Here is a 27,527-nt window from a genome sequence, read left to right on the forward strand (position 1 = left end):
TTCAGAGACTAATCGGATGCAAGGGCCCTGCCCCTGGCTATGCCCCCTGCTGGAAAGTTCCCCCTTCCTTCCAGCTTTTGGGAGGCTGGTTGAGGGCATGTGGGCATCCCCTGCCTCCACCTGAGAGCCCTGGGCAAGCTCAGCCCAAACTTCCTCTGGCTGTAGAGACAGAGGCTCTGGATCCAATGTGGGCTCTGCCAAGGGAGTATTTTTGTGAGTCAATAATCAGGCAAATGGGTAAAGAGAGTGTGAGAGGCAGAAATGCAGAAATGCATTTTATCGACCACAGAAATTATTTACCTGGGTTGAAAAGAATTGCTAAGAGACTGAAGCACTTACTGTGCACAGGGCTAGCCTGACCCTTTGTCCCACAGCTGGGCAACAACTTCCCTTTCTAGCCAGTGGTGATCCCTGGGGGTAAGGGACCTGGCAAGAACCTGCAGGGGAACTTCCCTGGTGGCCCAGTGGTAAAGAATCTGCCTTACAATGCAGGGGACACGGGTTTGATCCCTGGTCAGGGAACTAAGATCCCACATGCCACGGGGCAACTAAGCCCGTGCACCATAACTACTGAGCTTGTGCGCCTCAACAAGAGAGCCCGCATGCCTCAACTACAGAGCCCATACGCTTTGGAGCCTGCGCGCGTCACAACAAGAGAAAACCCGCACACCACAACTAGAGAGAAGCCCGCGTGCCTCAGCGAAGATCCTGCGTGCTGCAACTAAGCACCGTCGCAGCCAAAACTAAGTAAATAAATCTTAAAAAAAAAAAAAACCTGCAGGGCCTCTGAGGCCCGAGTTCTAGCCAGGTCCCCTTGAATCTCAGAGACCTGGAAGAGGTCCTAGGATCCTCCAGCACCCCAGGACTTGGTGAGATATGCTCCCAACGAGAGCACCTAAACGAGTCCAGCCCATAAATGATGAAGTGCTGCCACCTGGTGGCCACCAGTAACACAGCCCTTCTCCAGGGTCCAGTCTCCAGGCCAATCTCCCCCCCATCCCCCCATCCCACCTGTCCCTGAGGGCATTCATCCTTCGGAAATCAGGATGTCCGATGGAGGGACTCCAGGCGCCCTTGAGACCTCCAGCCAAACTGTGCATGCCTGGGGAGCTTAGCTCAGGCCTGACTGCTCATCTGGGCTTTGAAACTCTTTTGATGCATGGCCACGACATCTGCTCCTGGATGGCCCTCAAAGCCCTGCACATTGCAGCAGCTGTCCCAGCAAAGGGCAGGCTGGACTTGGGATCCCTGGAGGTTCCCTCTAGGTCAGCAAGAGACCCTTCCAAATTCAGAATTTGGGTTTCCCTGATTGGGAACTTTGCACTGCTCTCACAGCACCCCCGTCGGCCATGGCTGTAACAGCGGTCCTATGGTCAGGGTAGGGCAGGGCAGGACATGGAACACTCATCCCTGGGCTTGGGGATGGAGTAGAACCTGACAGGCCAGCGGGGGATGCCTGGGCCCTTGGGCTTCAGCCTCAGGTCCTCAGGGGTTAAGAGTCATTTAGCACTACTGGCAGGATCTCCCAACTATGGTCTTCTATGAGAGATCTGAGCCAAAGGTACAGCCTGTCAAACTTTAAGAAATTGGTCCATGGGTTCAGATGCAAGATGAGGGCTGAAGTCACCTGGCTAGGTATGCTGGTGACAGGTATAGCTGTGGAAAAGGCTGAAAATGGGAGAGGGAGCCGCCAGCTTCTCCGAGGATCTGATCAGAAGATGGACACTAAATTCATGTTTATAGGAAAGCCCATGCCAGTGCAGACAGCAGATGCTGTGGTCCAGAGCTGTCTTCATGGGAGCCTTGAGCAGCAGAGTACAGCAACTATCAGCACCAAGTAGGGCTGGGACCGATTCCTGGTGTGGGGAAGTGAGAGGCTCAAGATGGCTGATGGAGGCCTGGCTCTCCTGCCAGGGCTCAGCTGTAGCTTCCCAGGGAAGAGGCTTACACTCACTTGCCCTTTGATGAACTGGCTATACGTAATTAAGAGCTTCCCAGATTTCATAACATGTGGCCTCACCTGTGTGGCTGCAGCCTTCCAGGCTGGCTGTCAGATGTGTCTAAGCTGCTTGCAACTGCTGCTCAAATGCTAAGAGAACCAGCATCTGCAAGGACTCTGGAGTTGGGGATGGTATCTCCCCACGGCTGTCCCTGGAAAATGGGCATATCAGTTGGGCCCTCATTTGTGAGGTTCCCAAGCCTTAGCCCACAGAAGCCCAAGCCTGAGGTTTCTGCATTTGCCTCCACATCTCCCTAGCAAAGCCAGGCTCAACCTCTCTGAGGCACCCCCTAGGAAGCTGGGGTGAGGGCCCGTGCCCTGAAAGCTCCTCCTGAGCATTTTTCATCCTGATTTTATAAGGGCCAGGCCTGCCTGAAAACAGAAAAATATGACCATTCACAAAAGCCATGGAGGTCTAACTTTAACAACAAGTTCCCCTTCCCTGACTAAATGCCAAACAGGGAGCCCAAGCACTCAGTTCAGCTAGATGGGCAGCATAGGTACCCCATCACCACATCTGGTCCCGGGAATAGCCTCAGACTCAGACACACTTCCTGCTCTTGTCAAGCATGGTGTTGCTGGCCAAATGATGACAAGGACTGGATGACACCACCCTGAATGGAAAACCCTGCAACGTCCCTGACCACCTTACCTCCTCAGCAGCTGAGATGACAGCGGAGAAGTAGAGTGCTTCGGGGGAGAGAGATGGCCTCTCAGCTCCTCCACCTCAGCAGAGGTCGCCTGTATTGTGGCCAAAAGCAGGGAGGCTCTTCCTCACAGAGCAGTAACATGCCTACCCCCCGCAGGTCTAGGATATAGTCTGTGAAAAGTGAAGAAGCCCAAGTTCTCGCACTCACTTAGGCCTATACAAAGTAAGGAAGTGGAAAAGCCGACTCAGTTATGATGGAGTTTTCATGATGAATTTTCACACACTTCCTTCATCACCCCAAGAATAAAGAGACACAGACACACATTTTTCAAGGTATTTCTTTTGTAAAGGAGCCAGATTTGGCAACTAGACTGAAAATCTTCCAAAATTCTGTACAAATGTGTAATATACAAATATACACAAGGCTTTTGCCGAGAAAAGACAGCACAACAAATGACAGAGGCGGCTTTGGTGTTACATACCACCCTAGGGCATCTCAACACCCCCTAGGAATGCAAGGGGCTGATGGACCACTACATAGGCTACACATGTAAAACACACTACAATTACACTATGTACACTGAAGTATAAAAGACCCACTGTCCCCTTGGCCAGCTCACGAGCCCTCTGGCAGGAAGGCAGGCCATTCACCAGATAATCCATATGAGGGGAACTCCTTTAAGTGGGAGAACCTTGCAGAATGAAGTGGTTTGCCCTAAAAACTATTAACAGCACAAGGCATGCCCTTAAACAGAAAGGTGGTCAGAGTGAATTCAAGAGATGGAGCACTCCTTGTGCTCTCTGGAGCTCCTTGTCATATCTCTCTCTCTCTCTCTCTCTCTTTCTCTCTCTCTCACTCTCTCTCTCTCTCTCTCTCTCTCTCATCCTCTCTGAGTCTCACTCCATCTCAGTGAACCGGGCAAACATGGCCTTCCGGACAGCATCTTTGTAGGAATCTGCACCAGACAGTCCGTATGCGCTGCCTTTGGCTCCTAGGCCAGCTCCTTTTAGCCGGACTTGAGCCTGGGGGGGATAAAACTGCTGTCAGCAGCTGGCAGGTAGGGTGTGGACGGCTCCCTCTCTCCCTTATCTAACCCACCCCCTACTGAGCTGGACCACCCTCTGGAAGACAGGAGAGGAAGTTTTAAATGAAGATATGGATTTCTATATTGGAGACCTGGAGTAGGTTTAAGGACTGAAGGGATCAAATAGGTAAGGGAGACAGGCAGATAGAACCACACCCTCCCCTACTCCTATGCCTGTTCAGCAAGCATTGTAAGGGCCCCAAAGCACAAAGCATTGCACTGAAGCCCAGGGAAGCTCTGGTAATTTTGGGCACAGATCACAGCAGGACAGCTTGAAGTCAGCAGAACTCACTTGCACAAATCAACAGTAAGAGTCTGACTTAAGCTATGTTACCGGGTCAGAGAGGGAGCAATCACTGGCGGTGCTTTTGTCTAGAAGGCCAGTGGTTGAGGGCCTCTGCTCCTGAGATCTGAGTAAAAGATTTCTTATCATGGATGGAAATCCTACTAAATTATAATTTGTTTTATACATAAGCAAAATCACTTAGAAATTAAAGCACAGTACCTTTCTAAAAATCCAATCTAAGCTACACGGGTCTGAATTGGTATTAAATTAGGGTTTGTTTATAACAAAGGACATGGAAAGACACAGCCCTTAGGAGAAGGTAGGTTTTACCCAAAGATACCAAAAGACCAGAAAAATCAAGTAGGGTGCCACACCCATTCCTTCCAACTGACACCTTAAAAGGAGCGTGAAATATGGGAGGGCTGCAGAGAAGACAACTCCCACTGGGTCCTAGGTCCTCTGGGTTCTTCAATCGCATCTCATCTCTGGGATAAGCCTGCAAGCCACTGCTTACCTCAATGGGGGCTGTGATGCCTTGACACTTTCTTCCCAAACCTGAGCCTTCCCGCCAACCCATGGCCTGCAGCATCTTGTTGCCAATGTTACTGTGGTCAATGCCATCTTTGGTGGGCTGCTCGTAATTCCTGCCAGTGGCAAACACACAGTTACTTAAAAAGCCAGAGCCCCGGCTCACAAAGTGGAAAATGTGCACAACACATACACAGTGCCAGCATCAAACTGCTTCTTGCGCTTAGGTTCTGGAGGTTCTGGAATGCCGTACTTCTCCCGTCTTTCTGCAGCTCGATCCCGGTATTTCATCTATGTGAGAAAACAAACATGGTTAGAGATATTCAGACTTCAATCTGTAGCAGTCTCATGCACCCACACTTCAAGATTATCACCTCAAGTGCTTTCTTCATCTGGAGCTTGGCCTTTTAGAGTGCTCTCAAATACCACATGCCCTGTCTCCCTCGCTGCACTCAGTCATACCCAAAACGGCAGGTTTGTAGAGATGAACTGTGTGTGGAACCTGGGGTAAAACTATGTTTCCAACAACCAGTTTTATTTAACGAGTCACCTCTTGTCAAGCTCTTCAACCAGCCTGCTGGGCGTGGGCACAGCTTGCCAAGGTCCTCGAGAGAGAGGAGGGCAGAGCTGCTGTACCCCTCAGCATTTGGACAGGCCCACCTCCAGGGAGACAGAGCCAAGGAGACTTCCAGAGACCTGTTCTACAGTCCCTGGGGAGACGGCACCATAAACAGTGGAAAAAAACAGGAAAGCAAAAGCCCTAACTACAGATACTATCTTGGGGTGAGAAATTTCAAGTAACTTGCTCACTGGTTCATCTCTAACCCACAGGCCTCTATTTGTATTTAAAACCCTGCCCAGCTGGCTCTCAACCTGCCTCGTCAACTACCAAATGACTGCCCATTAGTGGCCCCACAAGTTTCTCCTGCCCACTGCTTCCTTCCACATCACCTGCAATCATCTTGTGTCCTGCTGTTCCCTGGGCCTCATTTGAAGCTTCTCTCATTGTTCACAAAGGCTTCCCTGGCCAGGCCAAATGAGCTCACTCTCTCCTTGCTAAAATCCAGCATACTTCACCAGCAAGTATTTGGCACTCAGGACTTGTGAGCAGCCTCGAGCACCCTCATTAAGCGTCAGTACAGGGCTCACAAAGCGCACAGAGTTGGGTCCAATCTACATGAGCCACAATGGCCAGGTGACAGGTATGTGGCAAATCCTACCCTGTCCCTGGGACCTGAAACAAGTGCTACAAATAAAAGCCAAAGGCAGTTACCCCAAGACACTCTAGCGGCACATTGACCCCCATTCACCTCTCTCTCCCTCAGCTCCAAGGCTTCCAGCTCCTGCTCGCTCAGCCTGGATCGTCGGTAGATGTCCATGTTTTGCTATACGAGAGATTTTACAGACAGTAAGAATTCACACCTAATTTGAGATATCACAACATTATCAGTATCTATTATATTCTTTTTTTTTGTTTGTTTTGCGGTACGCGGGCCTCTCACTGTTGTGGCCTCTCCCGTTGTGGAGCACAGGCTCCGGACGCCCAGGCTCAGTAGCCATGGCTCACGCGCCCAGCCGCTCTGCGGCATGTGGGATCTTCCCGGACCGGGGCACGAACCCGTGTCCCCTGCATCGGCAGGTGGACTCTCAACCACTGCGCCACCAGGGAAGCCCCAGTATCTATTATATTCTAAGAGTCAAAGTCTAATTCACTACACTACAGCATGAAAGCCAGAGCCTGGTGCATATGGAGCTGCCACGGTCCTTTCCACTCTATAATCTAGAACATACTATAATCAGGAGCAGCCTTCTAAAAGGCAATCATTTAATACAGGTATTTACTGAAACTTCACTACCGTCAGGGCACTCACAGCATCTTGCTGCCTCCCCTCCCTGCCTCAGATCAGCTCAGAGAAGCATGGCCACCTTGTGTAGGTCTGAGAGCTGCTGGTGCCTGACCAGGGCGTCTCTGTTTGGGAACTGGCGCCGGCAGAGCAGGCAGGCCATCTTCTTCCAGTCGGCCAGCTTTTCTTCTTCACTCTCAAGTCTCTCCACCAGCTCCTCTTCATTGTCACTGTCACCACTGTAAGCAGCAACCAGACCCCTCTAGGGACAAAAGGAGGGTGGGTCATTGGAAATGTACAACAGGAAGATAGCAATGGCTAAAAGTAATGCCTAATCCAAACTGTGAGAGTACGCATTACCCGTACTGAGTGGAGCAGCCAGGTCCTCCAGTGCTGGGCTCGAGAGCCTCCTGGCACCAACCCTCTTGGGGCCCCAAGAAGAGTTCCTGGATGGCTGTTCTCAAACTGCTGACCATATTTGAAAACCCCAAATACAACAGATCAGAGTAACAGCCTACCCACATTAGTATCTACCAATAAAATCCGTTTTTTTCTTGTCTTAATTTTCTCTTTCCAGTCTGTTAAAACTCTCTATTTACAAATGCAATAAAACTCAATTAACTGAGCTCAGGAATTCGGGCTTCATTCCCTGCCCCATCTCTCCAGCTCTCACACAGGGAAAGCAAGGCCCTGAACATGGATTCTATGTGCAGAAGCTGCTCCAAATACCCACTGACAGGGACCAATTAAGTAGAAATCACATTAGCCACGATGCAGCTGAGTTTCAAAGTGAGACACAAAGCACAGATATGGTCTTTAAACTGGTGGTACTTCCTTACTTTGAGGGGATTCTCCTCGTCTCCATTTCGTACCAATTCGGGGATGAGCTGCTGCCTTTCTGCTAAGGCTCCCTGGGAAACAGAGAACACACCATAAGCGTCAAATTTTACCTAAGTTCCCCTCATAAAGTAAGGCCATTCCTGCTACTGTTACCTTCTTCTCAAAGAGAGCAAAGCCAGCATCTGCTGCAGCAGATTCTCTCCTTTCTTCTTCCCTCAAAGAATTGACAGGTTGAAAGCTGTTTTTAAAATTTTCTTTCTGCTTGTTTAAACTCTTAGCCCAGCGTTCCATGTCTTTGGCAATCTAAAGTCAAACAACAATCACAAAAAATACACTTAGGTAGAGGAACTTAGAAAATAGTCTCCTATGCCATGAAAACAAGGCATTATGGTAACAAACTGTAACAAAACCCCTTTTGCCCTTACCTTTATGAGGTACATACAACCAAAGTCATTAAAGGTCTCAAAAGTCAATGTATTTTAAATTCCATAAATAGTTTTTATGGATGGCCTCTATCAGCTTCCCATTGAAGTTACCTGTATAAACGACTTTTCCTCCCTGGACTGAAGTTGGGACTCATGCAGGCTCCTGCACTATGCAGGCTGATTAATGACTCTTTTCTTCTTGCTGCTCCATCACAGGGAACTCTTCAGTGAATTCTTCTAACCGCCGAAAGGCACAGGAAACCCCATACAGCCTTATACAACCTAAATCTCAGGGACTTCCCTGGTGGTCCAGTGGCTAAGACTCTGTGCTCACAATGCAGGGGGCTCGGGTTCTATCCCTGGTCAGGGAACTAGATCCCTCATGCCGCAACTAAAGACCCTGCACGCGGCAACGAAGATCCCGTGTACCGCAACTAAGACACGATGCAGCCAAATAAATAAATATTAAAAAAGTCTTTGAGTCTTTCAGGATTTTTTTCCCCTAAGTACATAGGCAACTGACAGACAACATATGTAACACTAAAAAATTGCAAAATGCTCTACAAACTTGATATAAATGTGTGGCCCCATTTTAAAGAATCCAAATAAAGCAGATATAAATGCCTCGCCCCCCTGCCCCCCACACAAAAAAACATAAAAATTAAGCCCAATATCCCAGAGAGAAAGATGGGTCTGCTGGCTGGGTCATGACCTTACCTGCTGTGCTGTTTTGCTCTTGGGCTTCTCCTTCTTTTCCTTCCCCTCTTTTGCAGGAGGTAGGCCTGTCTGCTGGTGGGAGTTAGACTCCGCAGCCAGGACGTAAGTCTCCTTCTCTCCATCCCAGTACAGGTACTGCTGGGTTAAGGAATTGTAGTAGTACTGGGAAAAAAATACCATTAATGCAGATTTCTGCTGTGTTGAACCATTAACTTAAAGGAGTATTTTGTCAAAAACCCACATCAAAGTTGTTTTGTCAAAAAAACTAAACATAAAAACAAAGCATGTTGCAGACTAGTAATATTTTCTACGTAGAGAAGAGGTGCTGTACACCTTGGTGTAGGTGAGGATGATGAACCAGCCAAGAGGTGTGAAACCTCTTGGGCAAAAGTAGAGTGTGGTTTCTTTTCAAGAGTCTAGTTCCTATTAACTTAATCCCTGGGCCTGGAGGGTACCCTAAGAGAAACGCGTCTGACTCCTTTCCATAGACAGACCATTTACACAAACCAAGTGGCCAGAACAGGTGGTTCAGGAGGAGCTTTTTCTCATACGTCCTCTATGACAACCAGTTAACATCTCATTGTTGGGTTCAACCATACAGAACACGGCCTGTGGACATTCAGGCAACCAAACAGGTTTGTAAGAGGCTAGCTCGGGAGCCTGGAAGGAGGTGACATGTGAAGGAACTTGATCTGAAATTTGTGGGGAGAACCACAACAGGGAATAGGTAGCAGTTATCTCTCCTCTTCTCTATTCTTCAATCACTCACTCTACCTGCTCAACAGGGACCCAGGAGAGACTGCCTGTTGTATCTCTTCCAGGGAAGGTTGTGCGGGTCAGGCACAGGAGCCACAACTTCTATGGCCGCCAAGAAGAATGGCCTGGGAAAGGTCAGACTTCACAAGCAAGAGCAGTGGAAGAACCATGCACAGGCTCAGCCTCCCTGGCAGGTCCCACACAGCTTCACACCTGACTCTCAGAAACCACAAGCTCTCAATGCCAAGTTCCTGTTAAAAGCACTTATTTTTACTGTTCTATATATACATACAGCTCCTGGTCATAAATAGCTGTTTATTTTTGGAGTGTTAATGTTGCTTTTCCTCTTTAAAAGTTATACACACTACCAAAAATAAAATATCACTCCACACATCTGCTAATTTCTATTCTCAAAAATACAAAGGGTTGCTAAGTAAAAGCCAGACACAAAAGGTCACATATCTGATTCCATTTACACAAAATGTCTAGAATAGGCAAATCCATAGAGACAGAAAGCAGACAGCATTTGCTGGGGTGGGACGGGATTAGGAAGTGACTGCTTAATATATAGGGCATAGGGTTTCTTTTCAGGTTGATGAAAAGGTTCTATAATTAGATAGTGATGATGGCTGCACAACACTGTGAATATACCACTGAACTGAACACTCTAAATGGTTAAAATGGTGAATTTTATGTTTTGTGAATTTTATCTCAATTAAAAAAAAGAATATATAGTAAGAAAAAAAAATCACAATTAAAATTTTTATCTAGGTCTTTACATGAAGGTTAACAGTCACCTATAAATTTTAACTTGACAAAATAATCCATGGTTTAGGAGTAAGAATAGTGGCTACGGGTGGGGTTACTGACCAAACAGCAACAGGCACCAGAGAATGTCCAGTGTGCTAGGAATGCTCTCGTTCTTATCTCAGTGCTGGTGTATGTATGAACGCATATACATGCAAACATTCAAAGAACTGCAAGAACTGCACGTCAGTTTCATGCATTTTTCCGTATGTACATTATACCTCAAAACATGCATTTTAACCCTTAAATTACCTGCGAGTTGGGGTCATAGTACAGCCCTGTTGTCGGATCATAGTAATATCCTGAAGATTCATCATACTGGTAAGTGGACGTGTCAGGCACTGCTGCAAAAAACAAAATCCAGCATACAGTCATTCCAGGTAAGAAACTGGCTTTACTTTAAATTCTAAGCCACTGAGATGCAGCAGGCCTTAATGGTCTTCTCTCACATCCCCAAGTGTCCCTCTGACACCCACAAAGGGAGAGGAACTCTTATTAAACAAAGACAACAACTAGGACCTTCCAACTATCAACAGCCCCATGAGGTTTGGCTTACCATATTTGGTACCAGGAACTACACCAGTGGGGGAAGCGGCTGGGGCCTGTGTACTAGTGCTAGGCTGTGCTTCCTCAGTCTGGAAAGAACAGCAGCTTCAATATAATTTCAACTGTAAAGTCTCTCAAGAGAACTAAATCACTGCAATCATCCAGCAGGAAGGGCCCCCTGACAGACCCACTGTAGCAACGATCTAAGGCAATCCTTGATCAAAACACATGTTGACAACTTTCTTCCTAAAGGTCAAGTCGAAACATGCATAGTATAAATACACCGTTTGGAATCTTGCACTTAAAATACATACACAAAATTATTTTATTATCTAATAATATTTGACAGAGAAGTGAGACTGGAATGTGTGTGTATTATTCAATCCTAGCTCATACAGCAGGCAAAGACAATACTAGTATGGCAACACAAAGCTTCCCCGACAGTCACCAGTTCTGTATCTAAAATGACAAGATTACCGGAGAGCCGGGTGGATTGGAGGTCTGATTATATAGCTGGGGACTCTGAGATACTACAGCCGCTGAGGTGGTGGTCACTGCTGTGCCTGATAATAAACATAGGAGTTAGAAGAGCCAACGCACTGAACTCTAAGCCAAACATCCTTATCTGTAATGCCCAATCTAGCATCTTTGTATATGTCAGTTCTTAACAACCTAATTCCCAATAAGTACTCTTGAACCTACGATATTTTCATTTTTATAATCCTATTAGAATGTGACACACAAAGTCAAACATTCTGTATGATGGTTAAGAAGAAGGAAGAGAAGAAAGTCTCCATATCTGCTCTGGGGTTGTGAATAGATTTAACTGCCACACCTTTATAATTCTAGAACAACAACTGAAGCATAAGCTTTTAGAGTGACCCTTCTGATTAATGACTGGACACCAGACTGCAGGGCCACACCGTCTCTGCTTACCTGAACCTACATGGTCACCCATGATTCCTAACAACACAGACAGGGAAAATACTGAATTCCAAGAATGAACACTCATCACATGGTCTCTAAGAGCTTCTTATCAGCTCCTGATGTACACGAGCAATCCCAATATTCCCCTAGGACCTTAGGCACATGGTGACAACGCTGAATGTGTCCTATCCCCAAGTTTTGCAGGGAAATGGCCCTCATAGATTTATTTGGGTCTAGTGAGAACATCTAGTTCTATCTCCTCAATTGTATTGCTTAAACAAAAATAAAGGGAATATGAAGTTTATTACCTGATGCAGATGATGCATCAGATTCCAATCCTCCAGCCTGTTGCTGATAAAACTGTTGGTAATCCTGTGAGTACTGTAGAAGAGTCCACCATTAAAGCTGCTATTCTCAGACACACTCTGGAGACCAGAAGTTGGATGCTGGTCATATCTACCTACCTGAGCATACTGGGCGTAGCCATCTTGGCCTGGCTGCAGGTAACTGTAGTCAACATTGCCTCCTTCGCCACTCTGAGACTACAAAATATCAAAAGAAGAGGAAACACAGACATCAAGTTTTTAAAATGTCCTTGGAGAGCTTCTAAGGCAAGCACCGCTGGAGAGGTTACTTCTGTGAATCCGGGCAACGCCACCACACTACATTGAGCAAAAAGATCCTCCATCTTACCTGGGTGGAAGACCACTGAGCGGCAGCAATGGCTGTACTAGCCACGGAGAAAGCACTGACCCGGTTACCATCTGGGAGGACCAAGTCTCTGAAACCACAATGATCCAATCATGTGATTCTATCTCAGTATGCTTCCAATCACTAATGCCACACTACCCAGAAAACAGCAATTCACTCCAGCCTTTGTTGGAAGGTCTCTAATGCCAACAAGGCCACATTTCAGATGAGGAAGGGTTCCCATGGGCAAAGCCCTAAGTGGGCAAGTGTCCCTGTAGTATTTCTATTCTCCTTTGTACCCTTCCATCTAATAAGGTGTCTGCTGGATGAGCAATGACACCAGAAAGGGGAAATTTACGTCGCTAGAATGAAGCTCTATATACATGAAACTGCATGTTGTTCTGGAAGTAAAGAATTATATCCAGATGGGTTTGCACCATCTTGAAGCAGTTTGCATAGCACTTATTCTCAACCCATCTGCCATGTCTCTCTTTGTCCTGCTCTGAAGTTTTCTGGCAACTGGTTATTGAGACAGGAGGGAATAAGCTCTAAGAAGACAACTGTATCCTTCCCAGCCAACCAGGAAGGATAGTGTCTCAATGTAGAGAACATGGGCTTTGAGTGCAGTTAGCAAAGCATCCCTGGACAAGCACGCAGATGCAGCGGTTTGAAGTAAGGACAATGAAGCCACTCACTTTCTGGCACTTTTTGCAAAATCAACCCCAATAGTTTTGCCATCAATTTTCAAAGGAGGATGGAGACTCTGTAGTATCTGAAGCAGCTGAGAAGCGTCCTGAAGGAGAATGTGAAGAAAAACAATTTTGTCACGTAACTGACAATCTCTCGCTACTACCTAGCCCAGTCAAAGAAATATTAAAAAAAGAATAGCAATTCATTCTTATTTGCGGATATGAAATCATGAGAAAAAAATTAGCCCTCTTTCCTCCAGGACATGAAGGTATCCCGTATTATTAAAAGAGTAAATGCTGAAACAGTCTAAAACAAAGCATGATGAAATGACAAAACTATGGCTCAACTTCAGTTATCTACAGGTATATATGGTATTTTTACCACTTACTGAAGTCATCAGCCTATAATTTAGCACTGTAATAACTGTCATTTCTTAAGTCTTGAACTTTGGGCTCCAGGAGCCTTACACACAGTATCACAATTGGATGAACCACATTTGCCTCTTAAATCTCAGTTTCTTTTAAAAGGAAAGATTCAATGAACATCTCACCATTGCAGAAGACAGCTGCACAAACGCGAAGCCTCTGTTCTGCTGAGTCTGTTTGTCTTTTATGAGGCGAATGTTATTGACAGCTAAGGATGCGTAGGGAGACAGCGCTGTCATGATGGAATCCACCACAGTGTGTGGAGCTATGTTTCGAAGTATGATTGCTGCAGGTGAATGAGACAGATGACAGATACATGCATTCCCACAACCAATGCTTTTCAAGGCAGGTTCAAGTACAAACAAATCCATTTTGGGAGGTTTCTAGCATATTTGACCCTTGAATGCAGGGGGATGAGGGGTGCTGACCCCACCCTCATCCCAGCCACGCAGTCAAAAATCTGTATATAACTTTATAGTCAGCCCTCTGTACTGGTAGTTCCACAACCCCAGATTCAACCAGAGGATACTGTACTACTATAGCATTCATTGAAAAAACCCACATTGTTCGTTAAACCCATGTTGTTCAAGAGCTGACTGCATATCTTTCACACTTTGACATGGAGAAGATTCTAAAAACCAATCTTTTATGAGGCAACCTGAAGCTACTGCTCCTCATTAAAAAACGGCAGGATGAAAAAAAACAAAACAAAAAAAACGGCAGGATGGGACTTCCCTGGTGGCGCAGTGGTTAAGAATCCGTCTGCCAATGCAGGGCACACGGGTTCGAGCCCTGGTCCGGGAAGATCCCACATGCTGCGGAGCAACTAAGCCCGTGCACCACAACTACTGAGCCTCCACTCTAGAGCCCACGAGCCACAACTGCTGAGCCTGCATGCCCAAACTACTGAAGCCTGCATGCCTAGAGCCCGTGTTGTGCAGCAGGAGAGGCCACCGCAATGAGAAGCCCGCTCACCGCAACTAGAGAAAGCCCGTGCGCAGCAACGAAGACCCAGCGCCAGCCAAAAATAAATAAATAAAATAAATGCAAAATAAATAAATAAAATAAAAAAGGGTAGGAGAACAAAAACATCAAATGGAGGTTAATTTCCAACATAAAGGCCAAGAGATTACATTTGAACTTACTATCACAGTAGTAATCCACAGACTGAACTGATTCTGTGGTTCCAGGGGGCACTTCCTGTTCAGAGTCTACAAGAAAGGAAAGAAAGAGGAAGAATCAGTAACTGAAGACAAACAAACAACAAACCAATATAAAAAATACATTGAAATACCGAAGTTTTAATTTTAAGTAAATGTAGCAGTTGTTTTTTCTTTTTTAACCATTTGTGGCTATAGTAAAACCTCATTAATTTTGACATGAATTTTAAATGGGGAATGCAAAAATTGGGCCAGTGGAGGACTGACATTACCTCTATACTAAAGAAAAGCAGATGCAGAATGTAAACAAGGCGAGCAGACTTAATTTTGGAACATAAAAGAACTATTTGTACTCTCACAATCATCAGCAGGATCTACCTAACCTAAGGTAAGAAGGTTTAAGGAAAATATATAGGTTACTTGTTTAAATGCCCTACAACCTGTACTTTTCCTTAGGTTCACAGACAATCCAATTAGTCAGGGTTTAATACATATTCCCAAACAGCTGAATCTGTGCTTACCAAACTTGTCTGCTCCACATCGGAAGCATTTTAGTCTTTTCCTGAAATTGTTAAGGCAGCACTGGAAAAAAAAAGTTTTATCTTAGTTATTTCTCACAGTAGGCCGGGCTTACTAGTAACAATGTGGTAAGTTAGAGCAAGAGGGCCACGGGCAAGTCCCAGTGAGGAACAACCAAAAAAAAAAGCAGAAAGTGATACCATGTATCCAAGATAAAGGGATATTAACCTAAAAATTTAGAATGCTTTTACTATGTGAATTCTCCCAAGAAAAACAAATTTTGATGTATTCTGAAGTAGAATTCCATTTTTACCAAGCTGGGGAAAAGTTTTAGTTCACCCCAAAATCCTATAGCAAGCCACTGGCAAAGTTCTCCCTTATATCAGAAGAGCACCATAAGGACTTCCCTGGTGGTGCAGTGGTTAAGAATCAGCAACTAAGCCCGTGCGCCACAACTACTGAGCCTGCGCTGTAGAGCTCGTGAGCCACAACTACTGAAGCCCATGCGTCTAGAGCCCATGCTCTGCAACAAGAGAAGGCACCACAATGAGAAGCCCGCGCACTGCAATGAAGAACAGCCCCCATGCACAGCAACAAAGACCCAATGCAGCCAAATAATAATAGAAAAAAAAAAAAAAGAGAGAGAAATTGCCAAAAGTTGAGAGCTCTAGAATTCAAGAAACCATAAAGTGAAATAAACTTAAAATCTTAATTGAAACACTGGGCTTAGAACCAGGATCTTAAACAAAATCTCTCATGTTTGAGGGATTCTGTCCTTTAGTACCTACTCAGGAGGACCCAAGAAAGTCAGAAAGTACAAAATCACCTTATGATAAAAGCTGGTGATTGTGTACTTACTCATGTCCTTGTTTGGACAATCAAACAAACAAATAGAAAACAACAAAACCCCAAAAGAGTTTTGTCTATTTGGGAAGGACGCATGCTTACCTTGTTACAAAGCCAATCTTCAAACTTAGGTCTGGGATTGCTATAATGCATTGCAATATGCTTTCCTTGAATCACCAGCTTTTTCTGTAAAAAAAGAAGTAATTAGTTATTCCCATTGTGAGGAACATGTGTCCATTTTCCCAGGGCAGAGCACACTTCGGAAAAATCAGTGCTCTGGAATTAAATGGACAACATACGGGGAGGACCAACCACCGCCACCTATACTCTGCCCATCCAATCCTTCAGATAGGCAGTAAGAGAATGGGATGCGGAGTAAAGGTAAACGGAGTCAGGGAGTGCTGAGAAAGCTGCCACACACTAAACGCTGACATGCACCAGGCCGTGTCTCCAGCAGAGACAGAAGTCCTAACATTCATCATTGACAGGCTGCCTGAGAGTGACAGTCTATTTCAAAAAGCAGAAGACACAACTCTCCCAGTTCTGAGGTTGTCTCCTACTTTAGCCCTTAGCATGGTGTCCTTGGGCTTCGCTTCACTTTTTCCCCAGTCCCCCATCCTTATGCAAAGTGAAAGCCTTTACATTTCCCCTTCCCTCAAATTCCTGCTTCAGGATGTGTCCTTTGGGGGACAATGGGAGGGGAACTCATTTTTAAAGGGAATCTGGTTACAATTTTCTCAGGAGGAACTAGTCTGAATGCCATCGACTGTAAAACAGCTAAATGAGATTTCTTCCTGCCAAGTGCAACCACGTGATGTCCTGAGTGACAGATGTGTTTTTCACTGAAATAGATGGTACTCTCCTTCAAGATGAGTAACCAGGAGGCCAATGAAGTTTCTTCAGGGGGTTAGGAAAAGTTTGTAAATGTTCATATACCACCTCATCCTTCAAGTCAACCATGTGACTAAAAAGGACTTAATTTTCAAAGGTCAAAAACTCCGAGCTGAATCACTCTACCAAGAGTATACCCAGCACCTGCCCCCAAAGAGCCTTCATTTAACAGGCACATCTTTTCTTTGTTTTGGGGGGGGGAGGGGAAGGGAGCAGGATGTTCTGACACTGTCAGAACAGACTTAAGTCGGAGGTTAGATATCCAAATTTTTTTAAAGGAGTCTAACCCCTCTAAACATACATACTGTTGAGTAATTTGGTTCTTGCAAATCCTGGAAGAGTTAAGACATGCTGTGAATGTTGTCTCTGCAATATCTAAAGACAAGACTGCATGTCTGGCCAAGAGGGAAAGAGCTGAAGGCCATCCACTCACTGTGTTGTAAAGAAGCAAAAATAAAGAAGCTGGCAGATATGTCAACAGATCATCCCACTAGGAGGGATGTGTGCTGGGGGAGACTCCAAACTATCACTGAGTCCCTAATCCTACTGGCCTTTTATTTCTGGAGTGAATTTGAACTGTAATGAAATATTACACATTAACATAGCTTTGTATACATTAAAATTGTGGAGATTTTTAAGTGTCTTACAAGTTTTAATTTCCTAGGAGTTTTAAACTCCCAAGCAAGTCATTCTGATACATCCACCATATTAAAAATGCTGTCATGTAAAGAAAGCAGATTCACATGAAGCTTGTGTATGTCCTGAGTTTTATTAGGATGGTGTCCATGGTATGAAATGAATGAAGAGCTACCATTATAAGATCAGGCTGTCACCTCTGGGTTAAGGAAATGAGAGGCTTAAAAATCTAACAAGTCAATCAAAATGATACCCTCATTAGTGAGTCTTGTTATAAATGATAATAAATCATCAAAGAATATAACTCTTATTTATGAGTGACAAATCATAAAATGCTGCAGAGAAGCAACATAATGAGTTAAGCAGACTTCCCAGAATGCACTTGGTTAAGGCATTCAATACTGTGCTTTGGAGTTCTGGCAAAAAACGTTATTTAAGTGCCAAGCACTGAACATTATCTTGACAAACTGTAGAACACTTCAGTTAATGCTTCTTAAAGAATCATCAATGATTTGCTTTGAACAGACTATAAAAGGCATTCTCAGGGAGATTAGAATGTTAATGCCACTCTAACTAGATCAGACAGCAGCAGGACACCAGCTCCCAGGCTAATCTCATCAGACTTATTGTTCAGAAATTCCACTAGGTCCTTATATAGTCCTTGAAGACCCACTGAGCAGTTACGCCTCCAGGAGGCTTGCAGTCTCCAAGCAAAATAAAAAATTACTTACAAAATGCCTGTAGCAGACTTCAATTATATTCTCTTAACTGCCAAATCGAGAGTTGGATAATCTAAGATTACTCTCAATGGACATAATAGGAATATAATCAGGTAAGGAAAAGGGGAATATTAAAGATGTCTTGATAACTACCAGACAAATATTCAGTGGTTAACAAGGCCCTGCCAGGTAGCCATGTTTAAAGGCAGAGCAAATTCTGCAACGTAGTGCTTGGTACTGTATTTATTCTAGTAACAGCAATTTTAATATATACAAAGCTTTTCTTTTTTTAAAGTCACTCCTTTGGAACAAACCACTCCTTCAACCTTTTTTTTTTTAATTGTACAGACTTGTTCCATTTTCATGAATATCTAGACTTGGTGAGTGAAGCAACCTGATTGGCTTCCATCCAGCTGGTAGCATCTTGCAAGTGATAAAACTCCACGAAGGCGAAACCACGGCTTACACCTAGAGACAGCATTCAGATATAGACGGGATACTCGTGTTAGTCAGTTCCTTTATAACAGGTGAATCTCTCTCCCACTGCTTCAACACTGCGTGACAAAGCCAATTGGGAAGCAGCTTTACAAATGTGACTTGACTTGGGGATCTTCTTGATACTTTGCCATGGCAAGGAACCAAGCCGCCTGAACTAAATGCCACTCGATTTGATTCCACGCTTAAAAAGTAACCATGCAACCGACTACAAACAGTCAAACAAGGAGTTTATAAATCACTACTTACCGAAGGGAAAAAAAAGCCCCTAAAAACAAAGTTTTTAAAAAGGTCCTCAGATGCTTTCTAACATCGTTTTCAAACAGTCACATTCCTTAGCCATGGCAAACCTTTCATTCTGAATTCATGTGCTTGAAGACTGGGGATATCAGGATGTTCTTTAGGGACTGAGGTGGGAATGGGGAAGAGAACCAGAACAGCAGGAACTAAGCAAGCTCTCACCTGTTTTCCTCTTCATCAGCCTCACGTCCGCAGGCTGAGGGCCTTCAAAGGATTCCATCATTTCTCGAATCTGCACAGACAGGGATTTACACATTTATAGTTAAAGCTTTAGCCACAAACTATTCCACGCTAAAGAGAGGTCAAAGACTAGGGATTACATTAACTGCTTAATTAGCCAAGCTTTTAACTTCTATCATCAAAATGTAATTATTCTAAAAATAGAATAAAAGAAGGAACACTTCTCATAGAAACTGATGTACTGTAACAGCTTTGAAGGCATTCTTTATATGCTGACTGGGAATTTCCTCAAGCACAATTATTTATTTTGTGATATACAGTCTTGCTCATGGTATGCTGTCCCTCAAGCCTCCCTCCTTTAGTCTAATCTTGTTGTTCTTTGTACTAAAGGACCAGAAAGAAAGATGAGATTTAAAAAATGCAGAAGATATGTCACTGTCTTCTGAAGTACGCAACCAAGTATCAATGCCAAAAAATGAGGAACTCCCTTAAGATAAATATTTTTTGCACAATATCTTAAAGAAATAGCTTCCTTACATTTACATTAATGGTGAAAATTAACAAAGCTCATAACGTTCTTTGGTTCCTAGTAAATCAAAGTAAACATTAATTGGGCCTGAAGAAAGACTTCTGGCTGGTAGGTTTGTTACTGATGTCAGATCAAACCCTTACTGCAAAAGGCAAAATACATTAATAAATACATTAGTCTCTTTATCAATCATACCAGGCAGCGATACTCCCAGGGAGAAAACCAGGGCCAAATTTGTGAAACAGAGATTCTTCGTGGCCTCCACTTTCCATAATTACGTGTAAAGGCTGCAGGATTATATACAGTCAATCCTCATTATTTGGGGATTCTGCGCTTGTGGATTTGCCTACGCATTAAAATTCGTTAACTCCAAATCAATACTTGTAAGTGCTTTCATGGCCATTTGCAGACACGTGCAGAGTAGTAAAAAATTTGAGTCACCTGATGTATGTGTTCCCGGCAGAGGTGATGCTCTGCCTTGTTTCAGCTTTCATATTGTAAACAAGTGTCCTACTCATAGTCTGTTTAGTGCCAAGTTTTTCACATTTTTGTACTTTTTGTTGGTGATTTCACTGTTTAAAATGGCTCTCCAAGTGCAGTGCTGAAGTGCTGTCTAGTGTTCCTAATGCAAGAAGGAAGGCTGTGATGTCCCTTACAGGGAAAATATATTAGAAAAGCTTCATTCAGACATAAGTTACAGTGCTATTGGCTGTGAGTTCAATGCTAATGAATCAACAGTATATATTAAATAAGGCACCTCTAAACAGAAATACACACGAAACAAGGTCATATATTGATCAGTTAATGTAAATGTTGTGACCAGAGGCTCACAGGAACCTAACTTTGTATTTCCCCTAAGAGCATGGTTCCATACCCCCAGTGCCTTTATAGACTGCAACTACCATAAATATAAGGAAAATCGACTATTTTTTCACAAAGAGTATGTATGAGAAGCACTACACTGAGCCAGAGCCAACCACCTGACTCAAGTTCATGCTTGGTAACACAGTAAGTAAAAAATCAGTTACCAGAGTAACTAAAAACAGCTTCTAAAAAGTAGTGATACAGTAACGTACATAGTAACATAATTAACTAAAGACTGTTACTCTAAGAGTTCACATGTCAGTGGGGGACTAAAATAAAATGACAATACTGAAAGTGATAAACTGAAATTCAGGAGAAGATTAAATACTATAATTTTAAAAGGTTTTAAAGATCTCAATAAGCAAATTTTCTACAAATACTGCACAAAATTTGGCAACCTCAGAAAGTCTACTTTGAAAACCTGCCTTCTTAAGGTAAGCACTTCTAGTTCTCTGAGAAGCCTGAAATAAATAAGCATTTCAATCTTGTTTCATTACCAGAAGGGAGTGCCCCCAGAGTCAGCTAAGGCATTGCTCTCCCCATGCCACCCACTTCTTCTGCACGCTCCCAGGGCCACAGGCCTAAAAGACTCAAGGGAACAGTATGATCAACAAGTAAACTTTCCTCAACTGACTCCTGCAAGATTTCTGGTATCCCCTACTCCACATGCTCATGGCTGCTGCTACCTGAGCTCAGCTCTGCCTTCTTTCCACCCCCTACCATTCTAACCTACATAGCTTTTGTTACCAGGTAAAAACCTCAGTAGCTTTCTTTTATACTTAGCTGGGCTTTCAAAGACTCCATCACTGGCCCCCAAAGCACCTTCTCATCCACCTCTCTCCTGCCAAAAGCTTTTGATTTCAGTCAAACCAAGCTGATTTGGGCCAGTCCACATCTTATCCTCAGTTCTCCACCAGACCAAAACATTTCTATCCCCCAAGAATCAACTCAACTAAAACCTCCCTGGAGCTCTTCCTTGCTCTCGACCAGTTAACTCAGCTCCCTTAAAGAATCCTCCAGAGTTACTCCACAGAACCACTTTCAACAGGACCTCTTCCAACACCTACCCCTTTCTACTCTGCATTGTCTTCATTATCTGCTGACCTTAGCTATTCATCCTTAAGCTTTTATGAGGCAGGATCCATGGTTCTGCATCACTATAGCATAGCAGTACACAGTGTAGCAAGTGTGCTGTGGATCACAAATACCCACTATTAATTCTAATATCCCATCTCACATTTGTCACTTCCAATGTTTAGAAGACCAAGGCTGTGTGAACTCAGTACTTATCTTTAGCTCTAAAATTCACTAAACATTAGTCAGAATATTACTCTGAATACTCCAAGACAATAGATACTGGCATAATGCATGTTTTATAAATGTATTTCAAAACATCATTCATTTCACAAACAACATTGGCTGAGCAGCCTCCTGCATTCAAGGGTTGGGGATACACTCAAGAAATTCTACCTGGTAGGTCAAGAAAGGCTTCAGGGACTTCCCTGGCGGTTCAGTGGTTAAGAGTCCGTGTTTCCACTGTAGGGAGCATGGATTTGATCCCTGGTTGGGGAACTAAAGTCCTGCATGCCGCACAGAGCTGCCCTCCCAAATGAAAGATGGAAGGAAGGGAGGGAGGGAGAGAGAGAGACAGAGGGGGAGAGGGAGGGGAGAGAGAAAGAGGAAGGAAGGGAGGGAGGGAGGAAGGAAGAAAAGGAAGGGAGGAAGGGAGGGAGGGAGGGAGGGAGGGAGGGAGGGAGGAAGGGAGGGAGGGAGGGAGGAAGGGAGGGAGGAAGGAAGAAAAGGAAGAAGGGAAGGAAGAAGGGAAGGAAGAAGGGAAGGGAAGAGGGCTTCAAGAAGAAAAAAAAGGCACACTGGTAGAACAGTGGACATGTCCAAAGTGGCCTGCAGCAGAAGCAAGTGGTGGATGTGGCTGGAAGGAATGCATGAGGGTCAGATACCACTGGAAATCAGGCAGTGCCCAGTACAAGGCCGTAGTTGACCAGTCTGAGAAGTGGGGAGCCAGGCTTTTCTACAGGCTTTTAAGAAGTTTCAAATGGATAATATAATTTCCATTAAATCAAAGGATGGCCAAATCATAAAATGTTCTTACAGATACATCCTCACTGAGTAAGTAACCAATTCAATAAAAACGTACTGGCTACCTTCTAATAGCTATTATTGAAGGAATAAGAACTGCTCCCTGTAGTTCTTCTGAAAACTCTACATTGAGCTTCAAAGCCTAAATACAAATGATTCTATCTGTGAACCAAGTTGAGAGAACTCCACCCTAATTACAGAAATGTATTTCACTAGATATTAGCTTGAGATATAGTAACACAAGAAAATAATGGTAGAAGCTCAAAGTTCATTGTGCCTATTGGATTGCTCATTAGAACTGTTGGTTCCCCTTACATCGCTCTCTGTGATGGTGATGGGAAGGCCGCGAAGCATGATGGTCTTGCTCTCCCTCTCATCACTGATGTCATGCCTATAGTCATGCTCGCCATAGTCACCATCTGAATGGTAGCCATCTTCGGATCGGTCACTGTTCCTTCTTTCACGTTCTCTCTGATTTACAATAAAGAAAATTGTAATTCAAATCACACTGGACTTATTTATACCCTTTGATCCAGTCTCTCCACTTGTAATTTATCTTTAGGAATAGAGATAATACAAGAACTCCGTGATGATGTTCACTGCAGTGTCTTCTAAAACAGCATAAAACAAAAAAAACAAGAACAGAAACCCCCAAACCTGGCAACAATCATTTAGTTCAGGAAGAATGGTTTAACAACTCACCAAACAGTATAACAACACACAATGAAACACTATTACCTGTTAAAATAAGATGATTATATGCATAAGAAAAAAAAAAACAGTGCAAAATTATGCTGGTTGCACAATTACTGCTAAACAAAGCTAATGCATATGGAAAGAAATGTGAAAAAAGCTATGCTACAATGTTAAACTACAACTTTTAGAAACACCATCTGAGGCAAAGGGATGGTATATAATTATGCCCCAATTGTCTCATCTTTAAAATGAGAATAACACCTACCTTATAGGGTTATAGTGAGACCTGAATGAGTTCATGTAAGTCAAGTGCTCAAAAGAGTGCCTGGAGCATAGTGAGCCCTAAGTAAACCCTGGCCAGTATTTCTATGACTACAGGGCACAGTCTGTCTTTGAGGGTTATAGTCGACTCAGATTTCAGAATAATAAAGAGTTTGAATATAATACTCCTCTTGAGAGATTTCCACACTTGGTATACTTATTTCAAGAATCTTGGAGGTTCTGTGCATATAATTCATAATTCTAACAACTCTATAAACAGTTGTTGGTCACTCACCTCTGGACTGTCATAGTCTCGGTAGTCATCATATCTATCACCCCTCCGATCATCACTAGATCTTTTGTAATCTGAGTCCCTCCTCCTGCTTCTGGATTCACGCTCATCACGATCATCCCTGTCTATGATGGACCCGTATCTTCCACTGCGTTCTGTTCTACTCACTCTGCCACGGAAAATAATTTTCATTTACTCTTCAGTAAATCATATTTTGTCCCTTTAGAAAACATGGTTGAAAAAACAAAACCCACATCTCAGTTTACAAGACATCCAACTAGTTCAGTGTATCCCTTAAAATTTATCACCAAATTCCAATTTACAAAGACAATGACTGGGAAAACACCTATATCCCTAAGTACAAAGGTAGTTTTCAGGAATTCATACTAAATGTAAAAATATAGCTATCAAATGTATGGGTTTAATATTTTTGAGAGAGTCAAGCTGCCCAAGTTCATCCTGCATTTTCCCAAGCCTGTGGCCTACACATCACTCCTTTCATCCCTGATTTCAGATCTTAGTGATCAATCTAGACGGGAAGAATGTAATTATAGTTGTTCCCGCCAGGGACTGGTTCCAGGACCTGCTGTAGATACCAAAACCCATGGATGCTCAAGTCCCACAGTTAGCCCTCTGGTATACACAGTTCTGCATCTGCAGATTCAACCAACCACGGATCATGTAGTACTGTATTTATTGAAGAAAACCTGCCTATAAGTGGACCTGCAAAATTCAAATCCATGTTGTTCAGGGGTCAACTGTATTAGCATTTCACTCAATTACAAAGGAGGACATGTCCTGACTCATCCACTCTGAAGGGTATCTCACTACTAAGAAATGGACCAACAAACTGGATAACCTGTCTTTTTTCCCCATTAGGCAGTTAACCAAGTTCATTTGTTAGATATAACTAGCACCATCAGAGAACATTATTTCCTATAACATCTGATTGATTGATTGATTGGCTGCGTTGGGTCTTCATTGCTGTGCGCGGAGGCCACTTCTTGCTGCGGTGCGAGGGCCTTTCACTGCAGTGGCTTATCTTGTTGCAGAGCACGGGCTCCAGGTGCATGGGCTTCAGTAGTTGTGGCTCATGGGCTCTAGAGCACAGGCTCAGCAGCTGTACATGGGGCTAGTTGCTCTGCAGCATGTGGGATCTTCCCGGACCAGGGCTTGAACCCGTGTCCCCTGCATTGGCAGGCAGACTCCTAACCGCTGCACCACCAGGGAAGCCCCTGATTTATTTTTGATTACTGAGCAGCACTGGGCCTCACAGGAAAACCTAATAACAAAAGGCTTAAACCCATTTGACCACAGATATAAATAGTTCTTTCATAAATTGTTTACCAGGTTCATAAAACTACTATGTAAGGACAAGACAAAGAGAAGGCTTATAAGGGCCTCATTTAGAGTATACAAATTTCATAAAAAGAAACAAATGAAACAAGTAGCCTAGGACTATTTTGAAATGTTAAGTACGTAGATGAGAGACCCCAAAACGGTAAATGTTAATTTGTTTGGAACCAGAGTACTGACAAAGCATTAAAACAATGATATCATGTGACATGAACACTTCATGAGTCCCAGTGCGCCATCAATTTGATCTATCACTGGGACTGGACTCAATATTAAGGAGGCAGCTGGATGTATAAACAAAGGTTGTGTGTTTAAATCAAATGGTTTGAGTCGGAGAATCCACAGATGACACAGGAGTCAAATGCTCTCATCTTAATTCTTTACTAATTCTTTAGCAGTTTTTCTTTCTTCTTCTTTTTTTCTTAAAAATGTAACCCATGGTCCAAAGCTTCTCAGCTCTATAAATCTGGATCATCTTGTCATGGAGGGGACAATAACGAGAACTGGCATTCACTGATTGCTTTCTACAGCCCAGGTACTGTGCAAAGTGACAGACAGTATGATCTCCTAGCTTCTTCCAGAGGCTGTTTGTTATCCACACCAGGAACCCTCATGACTTACTATTCCACCCAGCCCTCCTTTGCCTAATTCTTTCTTACCCTTCAGGCTTCACCTTAGAGAATACTTTCTCCAGGAAGCTTTCCTGGCCGTTTCCAAGAAAACACATGTTCCTAAGTGTTCTAACAGCACCCTCAACTTCTTTTACCATAGCACAGTTCACACAGTACTTTAATTATCTCATTAAACTGTGTGCTTGTGAGAGCAAGTATCATGAAAGTGCTCACAGCAACGCCGGATACAAAACAGACACTCAAATATTTGTTTGATAAACAATTTTTAACAAATAGCTCAGTCCCCATTGAAATGCTGAGATCAAAGGCATGTAACAGTAATAACTTACCGTTTGTCTGAACCCATTGTCCTGCTGAAGATCTAGCACACTGCTCCAAACGGTTCAAATTTTGTTTTTCCTAGGAGACAAAAGAGATAGGTTGCTGCAAGTCTGAGAGATCACGTAAGTCAACTGTTCCACAGCTGGAACACTACTGAGATTGGAATTTCATTAAACCATTAACAGTGATTATCTAAGGTTGGGGGGGTGGGGAGGGAAGTGGGGACCAACTGTCAACATTAAAATCAAGCTAACATTTTGTTAACAGTGGGCATAGCAGGAAGGCGAAGCACAGTGAAAAATATTAGATTCCACTTCAATAACAAACCCATAAAAGGATACGAGCAGAAGGTTCCTTCCCTGCTCCTGCTGTAGGATTACAAAGCAAAAAGGGCACAGCTGCAATCAGCTCCCTGTGTTCTGAATCAAAGCAACTCCATTGCGATAGTTGACCGTTAAAACATTAATCAAAGTGTATTAATACAAAGAGCGAAACGAAATTCAAAAATTACTTAGGAAAAACTTAAAACCTTTCAGAAGCCCGATGCTGAGTTGATTGAAAATCTACTCCATTTAAAATGCAACGGCTGATCCAAAGCTATCTCAAACAAGGGTAAACCTCCACACGACTTAATTCCTAGGTAACAATGATCATCACAGGTTCTTGAGGTGGCCAGCCTGGCTCAGCTGCGCACCGGCGGTGATAAAACATCACAGAGCTAGACTGCGTTCGATGCGTGCGCGGTCCGAGAAACTACTTACAGCAGTCCCTGGCGCCTGTTCTAGGCAGGCGCTGAACGAACATTTGCTGAATTAATAAATGGAAGAGAACCATCCAGGAGAAACCAGGCCCTAGGCAGAATCTCTGATGCCTCCCCTCTTCGCCTGGGCAGTGCCCGGACCCACCTCCGCGGGGTGTCGCGGCCGAGATGGCGGCGCCACGGCCTGCGCGACCAACTCAGGAGTCCGGCTTTCTCTTCCTGCCTGCACACCCGCCTCCCGACCCCCAAGAGTTTCCCAGCCCGCAGATCAGCCTTCACCGAACAGCTTTCCAGAGAGGGCTGATTCAGGTCAAGCTGCGGGGCGATGGCGGCTGGAGACTGTCAGGGCGCCCCTGAGAAGTACCCGAGGGACAAACGACGGCTTCATGCTCAGCTGGGCTGGGTAGTCGGAAACACGTCCCGACAGGGGCACACTCAGAGCCCGAAAGAAGCGGGTCTCGGGCTGGGCGGGAGAACGCTCTCTGAAAGCTGACAGCGCTAGCGGCGAGGAGGGGCGCGGCTCTCCAATGCCTCCGGTAACCCTTCGAGAGATCCGGCTGGAGCTGATCGACCGCCGCCCGCGGCTGACAGGGAGGCTCTACAGGGCCTGCTGCAACAGAAAGAACCGCGGGTCATTACGGGCGGCCGCCGCACTCACCCCCAGGAAGGACGGAAGCAGCAGCAGTAGCGGTTTTGCGCCAAGGGATTCCAACAGGGTACGGCCGCCTCACAAAATGGCGCCTCCGTCGACGGCCGTCT

The 27,527-nt window shown here is 44.3% G+C and overlaps 1 protein-coding gene across 2 annotated transcripts; it reads right to left on the reverse strand.

The window, feature by feature from the left end:
• Positions 1 to 2,893: 2,893 nt before the first annotated feature.
• On the reverse strand, positions 2,894 to 27,527 carry RBM5 (RNA binding motif protein 5). 2 transcript variants are annotated; one of them, XM_082847958.1, is made up of 25 exons: positions 27,427 to 27,527; positions 26,017 to 26,086; positions 23,703 to 23,868; positions 22,766 to 22,921; positions 18,943 to 19,012; positions 18,380 to 18,453; positions 15,842 to 15,925; positions 14,896 to 14,956; positions 14,360 to 14,425; positions 13,340 to 13,500; positions 12,795 to 12,892; positions 12,103 to 12,190; positions 11,874 to 11,951; positions 11,718 to 11,790; positions 10,960 to 11,045; positions 10,493 to 10,571; positions 10,189 to 10,280; positions 8,374 to 8,535; positions 7,385 to 7,534; positions 7,231 to 7,302; positions 6,474 to 6,653; positions 5,858 to 5,932; positions 4,741 to 4,838; positions 4,534 to 4,663; positions 2,894 to 3,671 (listed from the first exon to the last, which is right to left on the reverse strand). In XM_082847958.1, the coding sequence occupies exons 2-25, from the start codon at positions 26,031 to 26,033 to the stop codon at positions 3,546 to 3,548; spliced, it is 2,442 nt and encodes an 813-aa protein (XP_082704084.1). In that variant the 5' UTR covers positions 26,034 to 26,086; positions 27,427 to 27,527; the 3' UTR covers positions 2,894 to 3,545. The 2 variants fall into 2 exon arrangements, with proteins under 2 accessions (XP_082704084.1, XP_082704083.1); XM_082847957.1 differs by lacking the exon at positions 2,894 to 3,671 and having other exon boundaries at positions 4,153 to 4,663.

The sequence above is a fragment of the Leucopleurus acutus genome (assembly GCF_964270905.1).
Source record: "Leucopleurus acutus genome assembly, chromosome: 10".
NCBI classification, from domain to species: domain Eukaryota; kingdom Metazoa; phylum Chordata; class Mammalia; order Artiodactyla; family Delphinidae; genus Leucopleurus; species Leucopleurus acutus.

What these genes read in the sequence shown, in the direction of transcription:
- RBM5 (XM_082847957.1), bottom strand. An exon ending in ATGTGGAGCAGACAAGTTTG is followed by an intron (nt 14,426 to 14,895) that starts GTAAGCACAGAT and finishes CCTTTCTTGTAG; the next exon opens with ACTCTGAACAGGAAGTGCCC. An exon ending in CTCAGTGGTCTTCCACCCAG is followed by an intron (nt 11,952 to 12,102) that starts GTAAGATGGAGG and finishes GATATTTTGTAG; the next exon opens with TCTCAGAGTGGCGAAGGAGG.